General features: G+C 55.5%; 1 protein-coding gene across 1 annotated transcript; it reads left to right on the top strand.

The window, feature by feature from the left end:
* Positions 1 to 880: 880 nt before the first annotated feature.
* LOC129402083 (loricrin-like) lies at positions 881 to 10,662 on the top strand. Its single transcript, XM_055126880.1, has 4 exons — positions 881 to 974; positions 2,585 to 2,692; positions 4,454 to 5,890; positions 10,538 to 10,662. The coding sequence occupies exons 1-4, from the start codon at positions 881 to 883 to the stop codon at positions 10,660 to 10,662; spliced, it is 1,764 nt and encodes a 587-aa protein (XP_054982855.1).
* Positions 10,663 to 23,516: the final 12,854 nt, after the last annotated feature.

Genomic DNA, 23,516 nt, shown 5'->3' with positions numbered 1-23,516 from the left:
AGGTCTCTGCCTGCTGTGTTCCCTGATCTCCTGAACAGGCCCATGTCTATGAAATGAAGTGATGTTTCCATGCAGGGTTCCGGAGTAGAAAACCCCTTCAGGCAGAATTAGAGCCCCAAACACTGTGTGGTCAGATAGAAAGTTCAAGAAGAGCAGACCCATTCTTCCCAGTAGCTGGCCAGGAAGTCTTCGGGGCCCCCAGGCCTGGGAGCCGCACTCTGATGACCCCTGACCTCCCAGCGGCCTGACCGCCCTCTGTATCCAGACCCCAACTGCTCTGAACCCAGACAGACTTCAGAGAATTTAGAAAGCAGGTCCCCGGGAGCTGGGGCAGGGAGGTTCCAAAAATCGCCCAATGTGGATCTTAGTCCACTACTTGTCCCGGCAAAGCACTGAACGTGAGCACTGTTGGTCCTGGGCCGTGGCAGTAGTTTACGGCAAGGTACTGGCCCGGCAGGCAACCAGTGCCCATTGCTGGCATCGCATATCATACCTGAGCACCACTGGGGCAGCCCCAAAATAAACACAAAACAAAAGGTCTGAATCTTGAGTGGGACTGAGTGGAAGCACCTCAGGAGGCAGAAGCTGTGGGTGGAGGCACCCCGATCAGCCCTGCCCTGCCTCCGGTCTCTCTACCCCGAGGCCAGGGCTGGGCCTCCCGACCCTCAGAACCTGGGCCGTTTCTGGAACTCAGTGGGTGCTTCATACATGGCCCCTGCTCCCTTCCTCTTCCCTCTGGCCCAAGTCTAATCTGGAACAGGTTTTTCTGGAATTAAAATTGTTTCCTTTGTGGTGCCCCCAAGAGCCCAAGTCTTGGTGCGGGCAGTGTGTCCAGGGGCATGAAGTGCCCGGGGGCAGTAGCTGAGAGGGGCTGCAGGACATGCTGTGTCACCAGCGGCTCGGCCACGAGAGGCTGTCCCTGAGGTCATCCACCTCCTCTCTGTGGCCAGTGGTCATGCAGGTGTCCACAGTTGGTACGTCAGCCATCCCAGGGTAGGAAGAAGCTTGTCCAACACCCCTTCCTGGCCCCAGGAGAGGAGAGCTCAAGGGGAGCCTGGACTCCTGCACTGATTCTGGGGTCTCCAGATGTGCCATAGGATGTGCCACCATCCCCGAGTTCAGCATCCGCTTGTGAGGGAGGAGGAGGGGGTAGAGGAACATTCCTGTGTCCTGAGCTCCTGGCAATCAGGCTCTTTCGGGCCCTTCACTTGTGTTTGTCATGTGCACTGGTACTACTTCCCCGATGAGGTGCAGAGGCTAAACCAGGAAAGTTCGGGTCCCTCAGCACTGAGCCAGCAAGGAGTCTACACTGGGGTGCCATGCATTCAAGGAGGGGCACTGGCAGAGCCCTTTCCCCAGAACCCACATGGCAGTCTCAAAGACTCAGCTTCGTCGGAAGCACACACAGCTGTAGGGGACCAAGAGGAGGCCGGGGAGACCATGTGGCCGCAGAGAAACCAGGGCAGGGTCCTGGGGCCCGACTCCAAGTCCAGACTTGGGTTCAAAGCTCTTTGCAAGTCCAGGGGTCAGGAGGGAGGAAAGAATGTGGCTTTGGGGAGAAGTCGGGAAAGGGGTCGCTCAAAGTCAGGCCAGCTGAGGCTGTCGGGAGAAGACAGGCAGCGGGAGGGGGGTTATCTGAACTCTGGGGCGATGTTCACTGGGCAGTTAGATGAACTGTTCGGGGGTGCTGGTCTCCACATCCCAGACAGGGACCTTGAACCCCCCACCCTGTTCCCATCCCTGAATCTCAGGGGTGGGTGTTGTGGGGTCCTGCCTTCCCCCCACACACACACACTGATTTCACTTGTGCTTGTGTGCTTCTTCCAAGATGAAACTCTAGTCCGAGACATGCTGAATCAAAACAAGTCATCCATGAAAGATGCCCAAAAGGCCGCAGGGATGATGCCTACGAAACTGTTCAAGGCGAAAAGCAAGTATCACCTCAGATCTGTCTTGCCTGAAGGGCAGGACAGACACAATCCACCACAGTGTCCTTTAACATCCTCCCAGGCAGAGCGAAAGGGAGGAGACAGACGATTGTCCCAAACCCTCCATCAGATCTGACTGGTAGAGAGAAGGCCCCCTCCTCGGGGTCTCAGGGTGCACAGACCCGGAGAATCTTGCACTGGGGGACAAATGGGGCTCGGCCCCAGCAGGACCCTGGGGTTCAGGAGAAGTGGCAATGACTTGACCGTTACCACAGTGGGCAGGGGATGGAACTGAGGCCCGCATGAGGAGTTTCCTAGTCAACACCAGCCCTGGGCAGGCAGGGGTCAAGGGGCACTTTATGTGCCATACAGATGTGACCCAGCTCGAACGGGCACCGGGACCCCTGCAGGGGGGAAGCCCAGTCCCTTCCGGAAATGGTGCAGAGAGAAATTCTGAGCCCTGGGGTCAGCTCCCCATTCCACCACGGCCCACACCCCTGGGACCAGAGGGCGCAAGGAGGCCTGGCTGCTAGCAGACTGACTTAGCAAGCTGCACCTTCACTTGGGCTTGATGCCTGGAGTCAGGGACAGTGGGGCCCACAGCTGCCCACATGGGTGACCCAGGCCCCCTCACCGTCTGCCCACACTCTTTACAGAGGTCAGCCTTGAAGAGAACCATCCGGACAGCAGCACTGAGGAACTGCACCCTGTCCCAGAGAACCCCCAGGTCTCTGTGGGCAGCGAGGACCGGGTGCTCAACAGCGGTGAGTGCTGCCTCCACACCCCCACCCAAGCTGAGTTCCCAAGGCTGTCGGCAGGCTCAGCCAACCACACCCACCCAAGGGTCTGCCCTGAGGGAGAGGAAGTGGCCACCCCACAAACCTTAGAGGGCCACCTCTCCTGGGGTGGGGGAGAAGAGGGGCAGCAGGAGTGAGACATGCCCCTTGCACACATGGGTTTGCACAAGTGAACCCAGTGCTCAGGGCTCCAGATGGAGGTACTTGCCTATACACAGACATATAGTCACACCCAGAACACCCAGACTGTTCACACAGACACAGACACGATTACACAGACACACAGACATTATACACATAAACACATATAGTCACACCCAGACCATGCAGAGGCAGACGCAACCACACACATGCACATACATACAGATATATACATTCACACCCATACTGTGCACACACAGACACAATCACACACATGCACATACAGATATATATATATGCACACCCAGACCACACAGACACAATCACACACGTACATACATACGGACATATAGACATACACCCAGACCATGCACACAGATATACAGACACATACACACAGATACAGACATATACAGTCACACTCAGACCACACACACATACACACACATAGATACAGACCTATATAATCATACCCAGACCATGCACATAGACTCACAACCACAATCACACATATTCATATAGACATCTACAGTCACATACAGACTGTGCATATAATCACATATATGCATATACATATATACATTCACAGTCACTGTGCACACAGACACATACACATGGATAGACATATAGTCACACAGACCATGCATACATACATGCAGACACACATGCACATACTGACATATACAGTCACACCCAGACTGCACACACAATCACACACATGCACATAGATACATACAGTCACACTCAGACTATGCACATAGCCACACATACTAATCACACAAATCAGACACAAACACATACAGATGTATACAATCACATTTGTACTGGGCATACAGACACACACCCAGACACAACCACACAGATATATGCATATACATTCAGACACAGACAATCACACCCAGACTATGCACACAGACACATCATATTGGTGCTGACACGCACGTACACACAATCACAGACCAGCTGAGAGTCACACACATGTTCTGGGCTCCTGGGCTCCTGCCTTCCATCTCCATGGGAGTTGAGTCCGGGGACCCTCTGCACACTGACCCTGCTCCTCCAGCCCCTCATCCCTCTGTCCCCTGGCAGCTCAGCCCCACAACTACAGTCCGCTCACCAGCTTCTCCTAAGCTTCAGAACTGCCACCTACCCCCAAGTGTGTTTGAGTGTGCTGCGGTGCCCAGGCCTGCTGGCTCCACCTGGCTCTACAAGCCCTCCTGCCATGCCCAGGTCTTGGTAGTGGCAATGAGCCCCTCCAGAGTACCCCAATCTAGTCACCCTGAGTCCCCACCTGTCACCAGGGACTCCAACCCATGAAGACTCAGCAAGCCCATCGCTGACACGGGGGTTGTGGCCTTTTTCCAGCTGCGTTCCTGAGGCTGATGCACCTCGCGGGGCTGGGGTGGACCCGAGGCCCATTGTCCACATGGGAATAGTGCCTGACCCAGTGAGGCCTAATTCCACGTTCACTGCCCAGAGTGTCCAGGCTCTTTCAGGTGGAACTAGAAAACTCGAGCGGCTGTTCAGAGTCCCATGCGAGTCCCAGTGGCCTAAGTGTATAACCCGGTCTTTCCTGTCCCCACCCAGAGTCTGACATGGTGGAGAATTACCAGGCTGGTAACTCCGAAGATCACCACGATGGACCAGTGTCTGCTACTGGCAGCGGCAGAGGCGGCCTCGGCGCCAGCAGCCTCAATGGGGACAGCAGAGGCGGCCTCGGCGCCAGCAGCCTCAATGGGGACAGCAGAGGCGGCCTCGGCGCCAGCAGCCTCAATGGGGACAGCAGAGGCGGCCTCGGCAGCAGCAGCCTCAGTGGGGACAGCAGAGGCGGCCCCGGCAGCAGCAGCCTCAGTGGGGACAGCAGAGGTGGCCCTGGCGGCAGCCTCAGTGGGGACAGCAGAGGTGGCCCCGGCGGCAGCCTCAGTGGGGACAGCAGAGGTGGCCCTGGCAGCAGCCTCAGTGGGGACAGCAGAGGTGGCCCCAGCAGCAGCAGCCTCAGCGGAGACAGCAGAATTGGCCCTGGCAGCAGTAGCCTCAGTGGGGACAGCAGATTTGGCCCCGGCAGCAGTAGCCTCAGTGGGGACAGCAGAGGCCCTGGCAGCAGCCTCAGTGGCAGCGGCAGCAGCAGGTTCAGTGGCAGCAGCCTTGGAAGCCTCAATGGCAGCCTCAGCATCAGCGGTAGTTTCATGGGCAGTGGCCTGAGCACCGGCTTGGGCAGCATCAGAGGCGGCAGCAGTGGCATCAGAGGTGGCAGCAGCAGTGACAGTGGCATCAGCGGTATCAGAGGCAGTAGCAGTGACAATGGTGGCAGCATCAGTGCTATCGGTGGCATCAGAGGCAACGGACCGGACAGTGGTGTCATCGGTGGCATCAGAGGCAGTAGCAGTGACAGTGGTGGCATCGGTGGCATCAGAGGCAATAGTATTGGCATCAGCAGCATCAGAGGCAGCGGCAGTGACGGTGGTGGCAGCATCACTGGTATTAGTGGCATCAGAGGCAACGGACCGGACAGTGGTGGCATCGGTGGCATCAGAGGCAGCGGACCAGACAGTGGTGGCATCGGTGGCATCAGAGGCAGTGGCAGTGACATCAGCAGCATCAGAGGCAGCATTGGTGGCATCAGAGGCAGCAGCACTGACACCGGTGGCATCGGTGGCATCAGAGGTGGTATCAGTGGCCTCAGTGGCATCAGAGGCAGCAACACTGACAATGGTGGTAGCTTCAGAGCCATGAGCAGCATCAGAGGCAGCGGCAGTGACAGTGGTGGCATCAGTGGCAGCAGCAGCGACAGTGGTGGCAGCATCAGCAGCATGAGAGGCAGCAGCACTGACAGTGGTGATGATGCTGGTGGTAGCGGCAGCCTTGGTGACACACTGAGCAGCAGCTTCGGTGGGTCTGGTGGCATCAGTGGTCTCAGCAGCAGCCTCAGAGGGGCAGGTGGCCTAGGTGGTCTTAGCAGCAGCCTCCAAGCAGTGAGTGGCATCGGTGGTCTCGGCAGCATCAAGGACGAAGTTTCCAAACAAGGTGAATGCCCCTGGACTGGGTCACCCCCCTTGAACTCCAGGGCCTTTGGAGGGCCCAAACCTTGCCACATGGTGCCTTAGCTGTACTGCCACCAGGGGGAAGGGCCAGAGTCAAGGAGAGAGTCTGAGAGTGAATGTGAACGTGGCGGTGCCTCCCCAGGGCTGTGTTCCCTACAGGGTTCTTCCTCAGTCTCAGGGCCCTGGGGAGGCCCTGGGTATTGCCCCAGAATGTGCTGTGACAGCTGCTTCCACTTTCTCGGGTCATTTGGCTGCTTCTGATGGTCAAAGGTTTTCTCAAGCTTCATGGAGTCCCAATGGCCTCCAACCACGGCTACAGGGGTGTCGGGTGCTCATGAACTGAACTGCGTCTCTGCAGTGGCTCTGAGCCTTCCCGTCCCCCACATGGCTCCCTCGTGCCCGTGCTGAGGCCAGTCAGCCTGGCTTCACCCCAGACTCTGCACAGGAAGTGCTTGATGTCATGTGCTGGGGACGGTATCCAGCCTCAGTTGCAGAGGCTCACAATGCCCACTGAACATGTCTGAGCACTGCCAAGTGAGGTGTGGCTCTTACCCCGCATTACGATCAGAACTTGATCATTCATTTCTCTTCTCTCACAGGACAGAAGAATTTTAAAACTGACCAATATAAGCTATCAGTTTTGGACAAAATCCTTCAGAATTTTGCTAAATCTACAGGTAAACCAGAACAGGAGCAAACCAGCAGCTCCTCATGGGTCTCCCTAGGGGGCAAAGGTCAAAGATGACCCAAGTCATCCCTGGGAGTCCAAGTGTATCCATAGGCCACCCAGGAGGACTTCCCATGGCCACATGGAACCCACGTGTCTGACTTGAGGGCCACATCACCCCTGGCTCCCCAGAGCATGGTGCCTTGGGTCACCATGATGGCATTGGGGCGGGGGGAGGGACTTAGTCTCCCTGTCTTCCTGATGGGCACACGTGCACTACCATCTTACTGGAAACCCTGATTCTGTACCCCAGAGGCCGTCAGCCCTGACAGGACGCGGGGCACAAGCCCGCACTGGTCACGGGAGATGGCAGAGGATAGACTCCGGAGCAGGCAGGCAGGTAAGGCAGCCCGTGGCCACAGAGGACACTCACACACGTCTGTGGCAGGCTGGGCCGGGACCCCTCAGTGCCCACTGCATGGTACCAGGGTGAGGAGCTTGAAACCCCAGTGAATCGGGGATTGGGGCACAGGCAGGGAACTATGGAGTGAGGGTGGAGGGGCTTTCAGCCTGTTCTGCAGCCTTCACACCTGCACCCACACCTGCACCCTGATCTGGGACAGACTACAGCCACGGAGCCCAGAAACCACCCCTGATATAGCCCGGGTCCCCACGACCACCCACACGCAGTGGGGTCAGTGCCCCCCTCGGGCATGTGCAGGCCTGGGGAGGAGGGAGAAGCATCAATGTCTCAGCAGACCCTCTTGTTCCACACAGGAAGTGCTTTGCAGTAAGTGGAGCAGCCAGATGGAGTCCCTCAGAGCAGGGCCCCGACAGGAAGCCGCCTGCCCCCAGCCCACCTGTCCTGAGGATAAAGAACCTCTGAACCCACAGCCCTGTCCAGAAAAAAATGAACCTCTGAATCCACAGCCCCGTCCAGAAAATAAAGAACCCCTGAACCCACAGTCCCAGACTCTGTGCTCCCTGCAAGCCAGCAGAGCGTGCTGAGGGTCCGGGCATCCGTTCCTATAAGGAGAAACGCCCCTAGTCTGGAAGAAAGGTAGTGAGAAGCCGTGCTTCCTGTCAGATCTTCTCCCGGGAGGGAGAAAGCAGCTCTGCGCAGGCCCCTGGTTGCACATGGCCAGACTCAGGCCCCGGTTACGGTGCAGGAAGCATCCAGGCTGGTGACAACCCTTGTGGTGTTGGGGTCAGACCCAGTTCTAGGAGCCACGTGAGCACCTGTCTCAGCATGTGCTCCATCCCAACCCAGACGGGAGCAAGGGTGCATCAGGTTCCGGTCTCCGGAATCACGGCTTGACCACAAGGGCACCAGGTGCCTCAGGCAATCTTCTGCTAGCCCTGTCAAGCTACAGAGCCATAGCTGAGACCCATCTAGATGACACTAGTCTCAGCTGCCAGGTGCTGACTTAGCCCCTGATGGCCAGCACCATGACCTCCTGGGCCCTCACAGTCTCTGCCTTTCTTGGGGGTGGCCTCCCAAATTGAGGGGTCCATGAGCCAAAACTGAGTCTCAATCAACCCGAACCAGCAGCTCAGTGCACGGCCCCAAGGACTCTTCCCTGCTCAGGGGAGCTGAACAGGGTTAATGCAGCAGGGGAGGGGACCACCACACTGGCCCTCAAAGCTCATGAGTGACCACAGTCCTGTCATCTACTTTCTCCGATGTCAAGTCCATTGTCCCCGTGAATCCACCAGGGAGCCAGTCACAGTGAGCAGGACACAGGGCTTGCTGGGATTGGCACTAGATGCAGCCCACCTCCGTCTCCACCTGTCGGCAGCCCAGCAGGCATGGCTGCCTGTGAATGGTGCGTACCTCTTCATGTCACACACGGCTCTCCGTGCACAGGATGTGCTGGACCCTCACCACCGAGACAGCTGGTGACTGCACTCCTCACGGTCCATGCACTAACGGAGCTGGGCAAGGCAGGAGAGACTCGGGAAGAGACAAAAGCCTGGTCTGCTCTGGCCTGTGGCTCTGCACTGCTGCTCCCACGTGGAAAAGCACGAAGTAGCCACATCCATTGCCGCCCCACATCGCTGGGAGTGGGGCAGGAGACGCAGACTGGAATACATGCTCGCCTCAAAGGCAGCACTAGCCAGCCAGGGAAGAGAGGGCAGGGCCCCGGGCAGCACTCCAGGCGCAGAGCCAGCCCTCTCTGTGCAGTGGCTAGAAGCATGTCAGCACTGCTCCTGACCCCAACGGGTGACACGAACACAGCTGGCCTCCCCAGAACCTGACGCCGTCTGGAGCAGGCTCTAGAGAGTTGGAAGTGGAGGACAATGGGGCTCTGCATTCAAGGGCGGTGTCCCAGACCAGGCTGTGGCTCACACTGCCCTCGGGTGGAGGACAGGCGGGCCCAGGCGCCAGCAGAGGCTATGGTGTCATGAGCGCGAATACTGTGCTGGCTCCTGGGAACCGCCTGGTCCTCCTCCAGCTCCTCGCTTGGCTCTGCTCTGACGGGCTGCACGGCAGTTAACGCCTTCTCCACTCTGAGTCTCAGCTTCTTTGCGACAGTACAGCCACCGGATATGTTTTTGGGCCGGAAACAGATATTTTTTAATTCAGTCCACTTTCTTCTCTTAATTAGAGTATTTAATCCCTGCACATTAAATACAATTAGTGACATCGCCAGGTTGGGAGCTGCCTCTGTCTCACATGCCTAAAATGTTCTCCTTTGTCACCTTATTTGGATTAATCAAGTATTTCTCCAATCCATTTTCCCCTCGATTACACTGTTAATTACACATTCTCTTAATATTACTCTAACGGTTAAGTCAGATTACAATATGCATCTTAGACTTTCATAATCAAAAATCAATTAGCACTTTTACTACTTCCTGGGAATGTAAGGACAGTGGGAAAAGCATTTGCTAACTATGCTTTGTGCTGTCTTCACCACGAGTGTCACCCTCCTCCACATATTTCACATCCATGACATCCTGGGCTGGGTGCTTTGTGTGGTTTCACCTGGAACCACTGTCTATCCACATGCCTTTCTGGCCCCCCTCGTGCCCATTTTAGAGGCCGAGGACTGAGGACTCACATTCGGCTCCCACCTGGCCCACTGCCACGTGCTGAGTGGGCACAGTGCTCCTCTGGGGACGGCAGCCCACACCAGAAGCTCCCTTCTCTCTGGAGTCCAAGTCCGTCCTTTCAGGCCCACAACAAACTGGCCCACGATGTACAGGGTGCAGCACAAACTCCCCTGGGCAGTGAGAGCAGCAGCAAGGGGAACCTGTGAGGGAAGGGCCACCACACGCACCTGTTCTCTCCTGTCGGCATCTCAAAGCTGTTTCCGCCTCATCGAGGGGCCGAGTTGCCCGGTGCAGGCAGAAGTTTCCGGGCCCGTGGTCTCCCTCACAGACCCCATCTCCCCAAGACCCCTCCAGCCACAGAAAGGCGAGGTGCGGCGACCGCCAGACAGAGAGGACTCTGGTGACCGCCCCTCACCCCGTACTCGTGTGTGCTCCGGAAGGACCATGAGGACAGCGAGCAGTGCCTCAGTACGGGGCCTCTGAGCAGGAGAGGTGGGTTCACGTAAGCCCCTCTAGAAGTCCCACAGAACCTTCCAGAATCCCCACCACAGGATCAACTCCGAGAGTTCTCCCGCCGGGAGGAAGCCGGGCCTGGAGGGCTGCGCCGCCCGGTGCCTCGGGTGTGCTCCTCCCGGAAGGCCGCGCCTCCACACGCAGGCCGTCCGCAACCCCCCTCCCTCCCTCCCTCCCTTCCTGCTGCACGACGGCCCCGCCCCACGGGTCGTCCACCTGCGCCCTTACTGTCCCATCCCGGTGCCAGTTAGCCACGCGGCACTGCCGGGCCCACCAGCAGCAGGCCACAGACCATGCTGCCGGAGACCCCGGCTGGGCCCCGAGGCGCGGCTGAAGACACCTGAGACGTCCGGGTGTGACGAACCCGCGGACACGGCGGTCTTCGCGTCACAGCTCTGGCTGAGGCGCTCGCCACTGCGCAGCTCGCGTACGCGTGTCTGCAGGCGTCCGAGCCCCGCTTCTTCCCGCCCCCGCCTCTGACCCTCCCCTCTGACCCTCGTCGCTGCCCCCGCCTCTGACCCTCCCCTCTGACCCTCCCCTCTGACCCTCGCCGCCGCCTCTGACCCTCCCCTCTGACCCTCGCTGCTGCCTCTGACCCTCCCCTCTGACACTCGCCGCCGCCTCAGACCCTCCCCTCTGACACTCTGAGGCCGGCCGCTAAACTCTCCCCTCCCGCTCCTTTCTCCCGCAAGCGCCCTGTAGCTGGGCTTATATACGGTAGGTGATTCCCGCCCTTTAGTTGTTTCTTCTATGTGATTGGTTGTGCCCTATGAGGTGATCTGATGGCAACAACCAATCAATAATATATGCAAATGCGGGTGTGGGTTGATTATGGAGCGACCAATCAGGCTGCACATGCCCTTATAAGGCTTTCAACGGGCTTGCCTCTGCTTTGTGCAAATATGGGCTGTAGAGTGGCCAATCGGCTTGCAGATGCAAATTAGGGCCCGAGAGCCTCCCTCGGCTGCCCAGCCCGCGCCGTGGGCCGCTGGCTCATCTCCTCCTCGACCCACCCCTGGTGTTGTCGGGGGACGCGGACGGGTGGTCTGCAGAGACGGGCCTTGAGGGCCCCAACCCCTGTCCTGCAGCACCTGCGTGGGACTCACAGCGGCCCAAGGCCCCGTAGAACAGGCCGGGCCGGGACCCCCGCACTCCTGGCCTGGCCTGTGCTCCTTGCGAGGGTCCGACGCCGGAGGAGGCTAGCGGGCAGCGCCCACCGGAGCCGGGTCTGGTGGCCTTCCTCAGGTCAGCACGTCGGGCCCCGGTGTGCCAGGGACCCCGCGCTGTGTCTGCTGGGACCACCTGGGCCGGAGGAGCCCAGGGCGGGGGTCCCCGCCCTGCAGACCCGAGGGCAGCTGCAGCGTCCGGAGTTTCCCTCCGAGCTCCCAGCGCAGGGTGCGACGCGGGCACACGCTGGCACCGGCCCGGGCAGTGCCACTGCAGGGCGCTGCTGCCGGCTGGACAGGTCGCCGTTCTCCCGGTGTCGGTGTCAGATGGCTGCCCAGCCCGGCGGGCTCCGAGCCCACAGCGGACACGGGCCTGTGGCCCCACATCCGTGTCCCCTCAGCCCTAGAGGCTGCCCTAGGACACCCTCACGGTAGGGCTGGGCCGGGAGCAGACTCGCCTCTGCTCTTGCGAGGCCGGTGGCGGCTGGCCCGAACGCTCTTCTTCAGGGGCGCTGCTTTCCAGCGTCCAAGTAGACTAAAAATATTCGCAAGAAAACGGCTTTCCGCTGGTGACATTTAGAGCCAGTGCCCTCCCGCGGCTCCCGGAGTCCCTGCGAGAGTTCTGGAAGCTAGCGGCACCGCCCTCACAGCAGGCATGCTGACGGCGCCCGGCAGCAGGAGAGGTGCCCAGCCCTTGGCAGGCTGTGATTAAGACAGAAACCAAACAAGGGCGAACAAAGTCGGAGCCGGAGAGCTGACTGGTGGGCTGCAAGACGGAGCCCCGGTAGCGCCCACATGCCACGTGCAGAGTCCCCACTGCCACTGTGTTCCCCAAACCAGTGTGCACTCCCAGGACAAACAGGTAAGGAGGGAGAGAGGAAAAGCGGCAAAAGCGACGGAGCTGTCATAGTCTGCGTCAGAACTACATGCTGCAGATCACCTGCTTGTCAGAACTCCCGAGCCACCTGCACTGTCCCCCACAGTCATGACTCACCACCGCCCTACACTGTCCCCCACAGTCATGACTCACCACCGCCCCACACTGTCCCCCACAGTCATGACTCACCACCGCCCCACAGTCACCCATAGTCATGACTCACTACCGTCACACACTGTCACCCACAGTCATGACTCACTACCGCCCCACAGTCACCCACAATCATGACTCACTACCGTCCCACACTGTCCCCCACAGTCATGACTCACTACCGCCCCACACTGTCACACTGTCCCCCACAGTCATGACTCACTACCGCCCCACACTGTCCCCCACAGTCATGACTCACTACCGCCCCACAGTCACCCACAATCATGACTCACTACCGTCCCACACTGTCCCCCACAGTCATGACTCACTACTGCCCCACACTGTCCCCCACAGTCATGACTCACTACCGCCCCACACTGTCCCCCACAGTCATGACTCACTACCGCCCCACACTGTCCCCCACAGTCATGACTCACTACCGCCCCACACTGTCCCCCACAGTCACCCACAGTCATGACTCACTACCGTCCCACACTGTCCCCCACAGTCATGACTCACTACCGCCCCACACTGTCCCCCACAGTCATGACTCACTACCGCCCCACACTGTCACACTGTCCCCCACAGTCATGACTCACTACCGCCCCACACTGTCCCCCACAGTCATGACTCACTACCGCCCCACACTGTCCCCCACAGTCATGACTCACTACCGCCCCACAGTCACCCACAGTCATGACTCACTACCGTCCCACACTGTCCCCCACAGTCATGACTCACTACCGTCCCACACTGTCCCCCACAGTCATGACTCACTACCGTCACACACTGTCCCCCACAGTCATGACTCACTACCGTCCCACACTGTCTCCCACAGTCATGACTCACTCGCACCCCACAGTCACCCACAGTCATGACTCACTACCGTCACACAGTCACCCACGATCATGACTCACTACCGTCCCACACTGTCCCCCACAGTCATGACTCACTACCGCCCCACACTGTCCCCCACAGTCATGACTCACTACCGCCCCACACTGTCCCTCACAGTCATGACTCACTACCGCCCCACACTGTCCCCCACAGTCATGACTCACTACCGCCCCACAGTCACCCACAGTCATGACTCACTACCGTCCCACACTGTCCCCCACGGTCATGACTCACTACTGTCACACACTGTCTCCCACAGTCATGACTCACTACCGTCACACACTGTCACCCACAGTCATGACTCACTACCGCCCTACACTGTCCCCCACAGTCATGACTCACTACTGTCACACACTGTCTCCCACAGTCATGACTCTACCATACCAGTGTCACCCACAACTATGACACTACCACACCAGTGTCACCCACAATCATGACTCAATACCATGCCAGTGTCACCCACAATCATGACTCACTACTGCCCCAGGGTCACCCACAATCATGACTCAATACCACCACACACTGTCACCCAGTCATGACTCACTACTGTTCTACTATCACCCAAAATCATGACTCAATACCGTCACCCTCAATCATGTCACTGCTGTCTCAGGGTCACCCACAATCATGACTCAGTGCCACCACATACTGTCACCCATAGTCACGACTCACTACTGTCCCACTGTCACACACAATCATGACTCTACCGTCCCACTGTCACACATAATCATGACTCTACCGTCCCACTGTCACCACAATCATGACTCTACCGTCCCACTGTCACCCACAGTCATGACTCTACCGTCCCATTGTCACACACAGTCATGACTCTACCGTCCCACTGTCACCACAGTCATGACTCTACCATCCCACTGTCACCACAATCATGACTCTACCGTCCCACTGTCACCCACAATCATGATGCACTACTGTCCCACCGTCACACACAATCATGATTCACTACTGTCACATTCACCCTCAATCATGACTCTCTATTGTCCTAGGGTCACCGTTCACCATGACTCAATAACACCACACACTGTCACCCACAGCCATGACTCACTACTGTTCTACTGTCACCCAAAACTATGATTCAGTATTGTCACATACTGTCACCCTCCATCATGACACACTAATGCCCCAGGATCACCCATAATCATGACTCAATGCCACCACATATTGTCACCCATACATGACTCACTACTATCCCACTAACACACAATCATGACTCTGACTGTCCTGCAGTCACCCACCATGATGACTCACTAGCATAACAAGCTGTCACCAACGTCACCAGCACTATCCCCTAACCATTACTGTCATCTCCCAAAACTGATCCCCACTATCACCCACTGTTATCACTATTGCACCCAACTTCCATCCCCCATCACCCCCACCCCTACTGTCACACACTAATGCCACACAATCCCCCCTACTGTCACCCACTAATATCACACAATCCCCCTCTACTGTCAACCACTAATGCCACAATCCCCCTCTACTGTCACCCACAAATACCACAATCCCCCTGTACTGTCACCCACTAATACCACAATCCCCCTCTACTGTCACCCACAAATACCACAATCCCCCTCTACTGTCACCCACTAATACCACAATCCCCCTCTACTGTCACCCACTAATACACATTCCCCCTATACTGTCACCCACTAACACCACAATCCCCCTCAACTGTCACCCACTAATACCACAATCGCCCTCTACTGTCACCCACTAATACCACAAACCCCTCAACTGTCACCCACTAACCACACACAATCCCCCTCTACTGTCACCCACTAACACCATAATCCCCCTCTACTGTCACCCACTAACCACACACAATCCCCTCTACTGTCACCCAATAACCACACACAATTCCCCTCTGCTGTCACCCACTAACCACACACAATCCCCCTCTACTGTCACCCACTAATACCACAACCCCCTCTACTCTCACCCACTAACCACACACAATCCCCCTCTTCTCACCCACTAACACCACACACAATCCCCCCTACTGTCACGCACTTACACCACAATCCCCGTCTACTGTCACCCACTAACACCACACACAATCCCCCTCTACTGTCACACACTAATACCACACACAATCCCCCTCTTCTGTCACCCAGTAAGCACACACAATCCCCCTCTACTGTCACCCACTAACCACACACAATCCCCCTCTACTGTCACCCACTAACACCACAATCCCCCTCTACTGTCAGCCACTAACACCACACACAATCCCCCTCTACTGTCACCCTCTAACCACACACAATCCCCCTCTACTGTCACCCACTAATACCACAAACAATCCCCCTCTACTGTCACCAACTAATACCACAATCCCCCTCTACTGTAACCCACTAACCACACACAATCCACCTCTACTGTCACCCACTAACACCACACACAATACCCCTCTACTGTAACCCACTACCACACACAATCCCCCTCTACTGTCACCCACTAACACCACACACAATCCCCCTCTACTGTCACCCACTAACCACACACAATCCCCCTCTACTGTCACCCACTAACACCACACAAAATCGCCCTCTACTGTCACTCACTAACCACACACAATCCCCCTCTACTGTCATCCACTAACGCCACACACAATCCCCCTCTACTGTAACCCACTAACCACACACAATCCCCCTCTAATGTCACCCACTAACACCACACACAATCCCCCTCTACTGTCACCCACTAACCACACACAATCCCCCTCTGCTGTCACCCACTAACACCACACACAATCCCCCTCTACTGTCACCCACTAACCACACACAATCCCCCTCTACTGTAACCCAATAACCACACACAATCCCCCTCTACTGTCACCCACTAACACCACACACAATCCCCCTCTACTGTCACCCACTAATACCACAATCCCCCTATACTCTCACCCACTAACCACACACAATCCCCCTCTTGTCACCCACTAACACCACACACAATCCCCCCTACTGTCACGCACTTACACCACACACAATCCCCCTCTACTGTCACCAACTAATACCACAATCCCACTCTACTGTAACTCACTAACCACACACAATCCCACTGTACTGTCACCCACTAACACCACACACAATCCCCCTCAACTGTCACCCACTAACCACACACAATCCCCCTCTACTGTCACCCACTAACCACACACAATCCCCCTCTACTGTCACCCACTAACACCACACAATCCCGCTCTACTGTTACCCACTAACCACACACAATCCCCCCCTACTGTCACCCACTAATACCACACACAATCCCCCTCTACTGTCACCCACTAACACCACAATCCCCCTCTGCTGTCACCCACTAACACCACAATCCCCGCCTACTGTCACTCACTAATATCACAATCCCCCTCTACTGTCACCCACTAACCACACACAATCCCCCTCTACTGTCACCCACTAACCACACACAATCCCCCTCTACTGTCACCCACTAACACCACACACAATCCCCCTCTACTGTAACCAACTAACCACACACAATCCCCCTCTACTGTCACCCACTAACACCACACACAATCCCCCTCTACTGTCACCCACTAACCACACACAATCCCCCTCTACTGTCATCCAGTAACACAACACACAATCCCTCTCTACTTTAACCCACTAACCTCACACAATCCCCCTCTACTGTCACCCACTAACACCACACACAATCCCCATCTACTGTCACCCACTAACCACACACAATCCCCCTGTACTGTCACCCACTAACACCACACACAATCCCCCTCTACTGTCACCCACTAACCACACACAATCCCCCTCTACTTTAACCTACTAACCACACACAATCCCCCTCTACTGTCACCCACTAACACCACAAACAATCCCCCTCTACTGTCACCCACTAACACCACACACAATCCCCCTCTACTGTCACCCACTAACCACACACAATCCCCCTCTGCTGTCACCCACTAACACCACAATCCCCGCCTACTGTCACCCACTAATATCACAATCCCCCTCTACTGTCACCCACTAACCACACACAATCCCCCTCTACTGTCACCCACTAACCACACACAATCTCCCTCTACTGTCACCCACTAACATCACAATCCCCCTCTACTGTCACCCACTAACCACACACAATCCCCCTGTACAGTCACCCACTAACACCACACACAATCCCCTTCTGCTGTCACCCACTAACCACACACAATCCCCCTCTACTGTCACCCACTAACACCACACAAAATCCCCCTCTACTGTCACCCACTAACCACACACAATCCCCCTCTACTGTCACCCACAAATACCACAATCCCCCTGTACTGTCACCCACTAATACCACAATGCCCCTCTACTGTCACCCACTAATACCACAATCCCCATCTACTGTCACCCACTAATACCACAATCCCCCTCTACTGTCACCCACTAATACCACAATCCCCCTCAACTGTCACCCACTAACCACACACAATCCCCCCTACTGTCACGCACTTACACCACACACAATCCCCCTCTACTGTCACCAACTAATACCACAATCCCCCTCTACTGTAACCCACTAACCACACACAATCCACCTCTATTGTCACCCACTAAAACCACACACAATCCCCCTTTACTGTAACCCACTAACCACACTCAATCCCCCTCTACTGTCACCCAATAACACCGCACACAATCCCCGTCTACTGTAACCGACTAACCACACACAATCCCCCTCTACTGTCACCCACTAATACCACACACAATCCCCCTGTGCTGTCACCCACTAACCACACACAATCCCCCTCTACTGTCACCCATAACCACACACAATCCCCCTCTACTGTCACCCACTAATACCACAATCCCCCTCTACTATCACCCACTAATACCACAATCCCCCTCAACTGTCACCCACTAACCACACACAATCCCGCTCTACTGTCACCCACTAACACCATAATCCCCCTCTACTGTCACCCACTAACCACACACAATCCCCCTCTGCTGTCACACACTAACCACACACAATCCCCCTCTACTGTCACCCACTAATACCACAATCCCCGTCTACTGTCACCCACTAACCACACACAATCCCCCTCTACTGTCACCCACTAACACCACAATCCCCCTTTACTGTCACCCACTAACACCACACACAATCCCCCTCTACTGTCACTCAGTAACCACACACAATCCCCCTCTACTGTCACCCGCTAACACCACAATCCCCGTCTAATGTCACCCACTAACACCACACACAATCCCCCTCTACTGTCACCCACTAACCACACACAATCCCCCTCTACTGTCACCCACTAATACCACAAACAATCCCCCTCTTCTGTCAACCACTAACCACAAACAATCCCCCTCTACTGTCACCCACTAACCACACACAATCCCCCTCTACTGTCACCGACTAACACCACAATCCCCCTCTACTGTCACCCACTAACACCACGCACAATCCCCCTCTACTGTCACCCTCTAACCACACACAATCCCCCTCTACTGTCACCCACTAACACCACACTCCCCCTCTGCTGTCACCCACTAATACCACAATCCCCCTCTACTGTCACCCACTAACCACACACAATGCCCCTCTACTGTCACCCACTACCACACACAATCGCCCTCTACTGTCACCCACTAACACCACAATCCCCCTCTACTGTCAACCACTAACCACACACAATCCCCCTGTACTCTCACCCACTAACACCACACACAATCCCCCTCTGCTGTCACCCACTAACCACACACAATCCCCCTCTACTGTAACCCACTAACCACACACAATCCCCCTCTGATGTCACCCACTAACACCACACACAATCCCCCTCTACTGTCACCCACTAACCACACACAATCCCCCTCTGCTGTCACCCACTAACACCACACACAATCCCCCTCTACTGTCACCCACTAACCACACACAATCCCCCTCTACTGTAACCCAATAACCACACACAATCCCCCTCTACTGTCACCCACTAACACCACACACAATCCCCCTCTACTGTCACCCACTAATACCACAATCCCCCTATACTCTCACCCACTAACCACACACAATCCCCCTCTTGTCACCCACTAACACCACACACAATCCCCCCTACTGTCACGCACTTACACCACACACAATCCCCCTCTACTGTCACCAACTAATACCACAATCCCACTCTACTGTAACTCACTAACCACACACAATCCCACTGTACTGTCACCCACTAACACCACACACAATCCCCCTCAACTGTCACCCACTAACCACACACAATCCCCCTCTACTGTCACCCACTAACCACACACAATCCCCCTCTACTGTCACCCACTAACACCACACAATCCCCCTCTACTGTTACCCACTAACCACACACAATCCCCCCCTACTGTCACCCACTAATACCACACACAATCCCCCTCTACTGTCACCCACTAACACCACAATCCCCCTCTGCTGTCACCCACTAACACCACAATCCCCGCCTACTGTCACCCACTAATATCACAATCCCCCTCTACTGTCACCCACTAACCACACACAATCCCCCTCTACTGTCACCCACTAACCACACACAATCCCCCTCTACTGTCACCCACTAACACCACACACAATCCCCCTCTACTGTAACCAACTAACCACACACAATCCCCCTCTACTGTCACCCACTAACACCACACACAATCCCCCTCTACTGTCACCCACTAACCACACACAATCCCCGTCTACTGTCATCCAGTAACACCACACACAATCCCTCTCTACTTTAACCCACTAACCTCACACAATCCCCCTCTACTGTCACCCACTAACACCACACACAATCCCCCTCTACTGTAACCCACTAACCACACACAATCCACCTCTACTGTCACCCACTAACACAACACACAATCCCCCTTTACTGTAACCCACTAACCACACTCAATCCCCCTCTACTGTCACCCACTAACACCACACACAATCCCCCTCTACTGTAAACCGACTAACCACACACAATCCCCCTCTACTGTCACCCACTAATACCACACACAATCCCCCTGTGCTGTCACCCACTAACCACACACAATCCCCCTCTACTGTCACCCACTAACCACACACAATCCCCCTCTACTGTCACCCACTAACACCACAATCCCCCTCTGCTGTCACCCACTAACACCACAATCCCCGCCTACTGTCACCCACTAATACCACAATCCCCATCTACTGTCACCCACTAATGCCACAATCCCCCTCAACTGTCACCCACTAACCACACACAATCCCCCCTACTGTCACGCACTTACACCGCACACAATCCCCCTCTACTGTCACCAACTAATACCACAATCCCCCTCTACTGTAACCCACTAACCACACACAATCCACCTCTACTGTCACCCACTAACACCACACAAAATCCCCCTTTACTGTAACCCACTAACCACACTCAATCCCCCTCTACTGTCACCCACTAACACCGCACACTATCCCCCTCTACTGTAACCGACTAACCACACACAATCCCCCTCTACTGTCACCCACTAATACCACAATCCCCCTCTACTGTAACCCACTAATACCACACAATCCCCCTCTTCTGTCACCCACTAACCACACACAATCCCCCTCTACTGTCACCCACTAACCACACACAATCCCCCTCTCCTGTCACCCACTAACACCACAATCCCCCTCTACTGTCACCCACTAACATCACACACAATCCCCCTCTACTGTCACCCACTAACCACACACAATCCCCTTCTACTGTCACCCACTAACCACACACAATCCCCCTATACTGTCACCCACTAATACCACAATCCCCCTCTACTGTCCCCACTAACCACACACAATCCCTCTCTACTGTCACCCACTAATACCACAATCCCCCTCTACTCTCACCCACTAACCACACACAATCCCCCTCTTGTCACCCAATAACACCACACACAATCCCCCCTACTGTCACCCACTAACACCACACACAATCCCCCTTTACTGTAACCCACTAACCACACTCAATCCCCCTCTACTGTCACCCACTAACACCGCACACAATCCCCCTCTACTGTAACCGACTAACCACACACAATCCCCCTCTACTGTCACCCACTAATACCACAATCCCCCTCTACTGTCACCCACTAATACCACACACAATCCCCCTCTACTGTCACCCACTAACCACACACAATCCCCCTCTCCTGTCACCCACTAACACCACAATCCCCCTCTACTGTCACCCACAAACATCACACACAATCCCCCTCTACTGTCACCCACTAACCACACAGAATCCCCTTCTACTGTCACCCACTAACCACACACAATCCCCCTCTACTGTCACCCACTAATACCACAATCCACCTCTACTGTCCCCACTAACCACACACAATCCCTCTCTACTGTCACCCACTAATACCACAATCCCCTTCTACTCTCACCCACTAACCACACACAATCCCCCTCCTGTCACCCACTAACACCACACACAATCCCCCTCTACTGTCACCCACTAATACCACAATCCCCCTATACTCTCACCCACTAACCACACACAATCCCCCTCTTGTCACCCACTAACACCACACACAATCCCCCCTACTGTCACGCACTTACACCACACACAATCCCCCTCTACTGTCACCAACTAATACCACAATCCCACTCTACTGTAACTCACTAACCACACACAATCCCACTGTACTGTCACCCACTAACACCACACACAATCCCCCTCAACTGTCACCCACTAACCACACACAATCCCCCTCTACTGTCACCCACTAACCACACACAATCCCCCTCTACTGTCACCCACTAACACCACACAATCCCCCTCTACTGTTACCCACTAACCACACACAATCCCCCCTACTGTCACCCACTAATACCACACACAATCCCCCTCTACTGTCACCCACTAACACCACAATCCCCCTCTGCTGTCACCCACTAACACCACAATCCCCGCCTACTGTCACCCACTAATATCACAATCCCCCTCTACTGTCACCCACTAACCACACAAAATCCCCCTCTACTGTCACCCACTAACCACACACAATCCCCCTCTACTGTCACCCACTAACACGACACACAATCCCCCTCTACTGTAACCAACTAACCACACACAATCCCCCTCTACTGTCACCCACTAACACCACACACAATCCCCCTCTACTGTCACCCACTAACCACACACAATCCCCCTCTACTGTCATCCAGTAACACCACACACAATCCCTCTCTACTTTAACCCACTAACCTCACACAATCCCCCTCTACTGTCACCCACTAACACCACACACAATCCCCCTCTACTGTAACCCACTAACCACACACAATCCACCTCTACTGTCACCCACTAACACAACACACAATCCCCCTTTACTGTAACCCACTAACCACACTCAATCCCCCTCTACTGTCACCCACTAACACCACACACAATCCCCCTCTACTGTAAACCGACTAACCACACACAATCCCCCTCTACTGTCACCCACTAACCACACACAATCCCCCTCTACTGTCACCCACTAACCACACAGAATCCCCCTCTACTGTCACCCACTAAAACCACAATCCCCCTCTGCTGTCACCCACTAACACCACAATCCCCGCCTACTGTCACCCACTAATACCACAATCCCCCTCTACTGTCACCCACTAATGCCACAATCCCCCTCTGCTGTCACCCACTAACACCACAATCCCCGCCTACTGTCACCCACTAATACCACAATCCCCCTCTACTGTCACACACTAATACCACACACAATCCCCCTCTTCTGTCACCCACTAACCACAAACAATCCCCCTCTACTGTCACCCACTAACCACACACATTCCCCCTCTACTGTCACCGACTAACACCACAATCCCCCTCTACTGTCACCCACTAACACCACACACAATCCCCCTCTACTGTCACCCTCTAACCACACACAATCCCCCTCTACTGTCACCCACTAACACCACACTCTGCCTCTGCTGTCATCCACTAATACCACAATCCCCCTCTACTGTCACCCACTAACCACACACAATGCCCCTCTACTGTCACCCACTAACACACACAATCCCCCTCTACTGTCACCCACTAACACCACAATCCCCCTCTACTGTCAACCACTAACCATACACAATCCACCTGTACTGTCACCCACTAACACCACACAAAATCCTCCTCTGCTGTCACCCACTAAACACACACAATCCCCCTCTACTGTCTCCCACTAACACCACACACAATCCCCCTCTACTGTCACCCACTAACCACACACAATCCCCCTCT

The sequence above is a fragment of the Sorex araneus genome, chromosome 1, assembly GCF_027595985.1.
Source record: "Sorex araneus isolate mSorAra2 chromosome 1, mSorAra2.pri, whole genome shotgun sequence".
Taxonomy (NCBI): domain Eukaryota; kingdom Metazoa; phylum Chordata; class Mammalia; order Eulipotyphla; family Soricidae; genus Sorex; species Sorex araneus.
The sequence above is the reverse complement of the archived record's forward strand: the minus strand, read 5'-3'. Positions and strand labels throughout refer to the sequence as shown.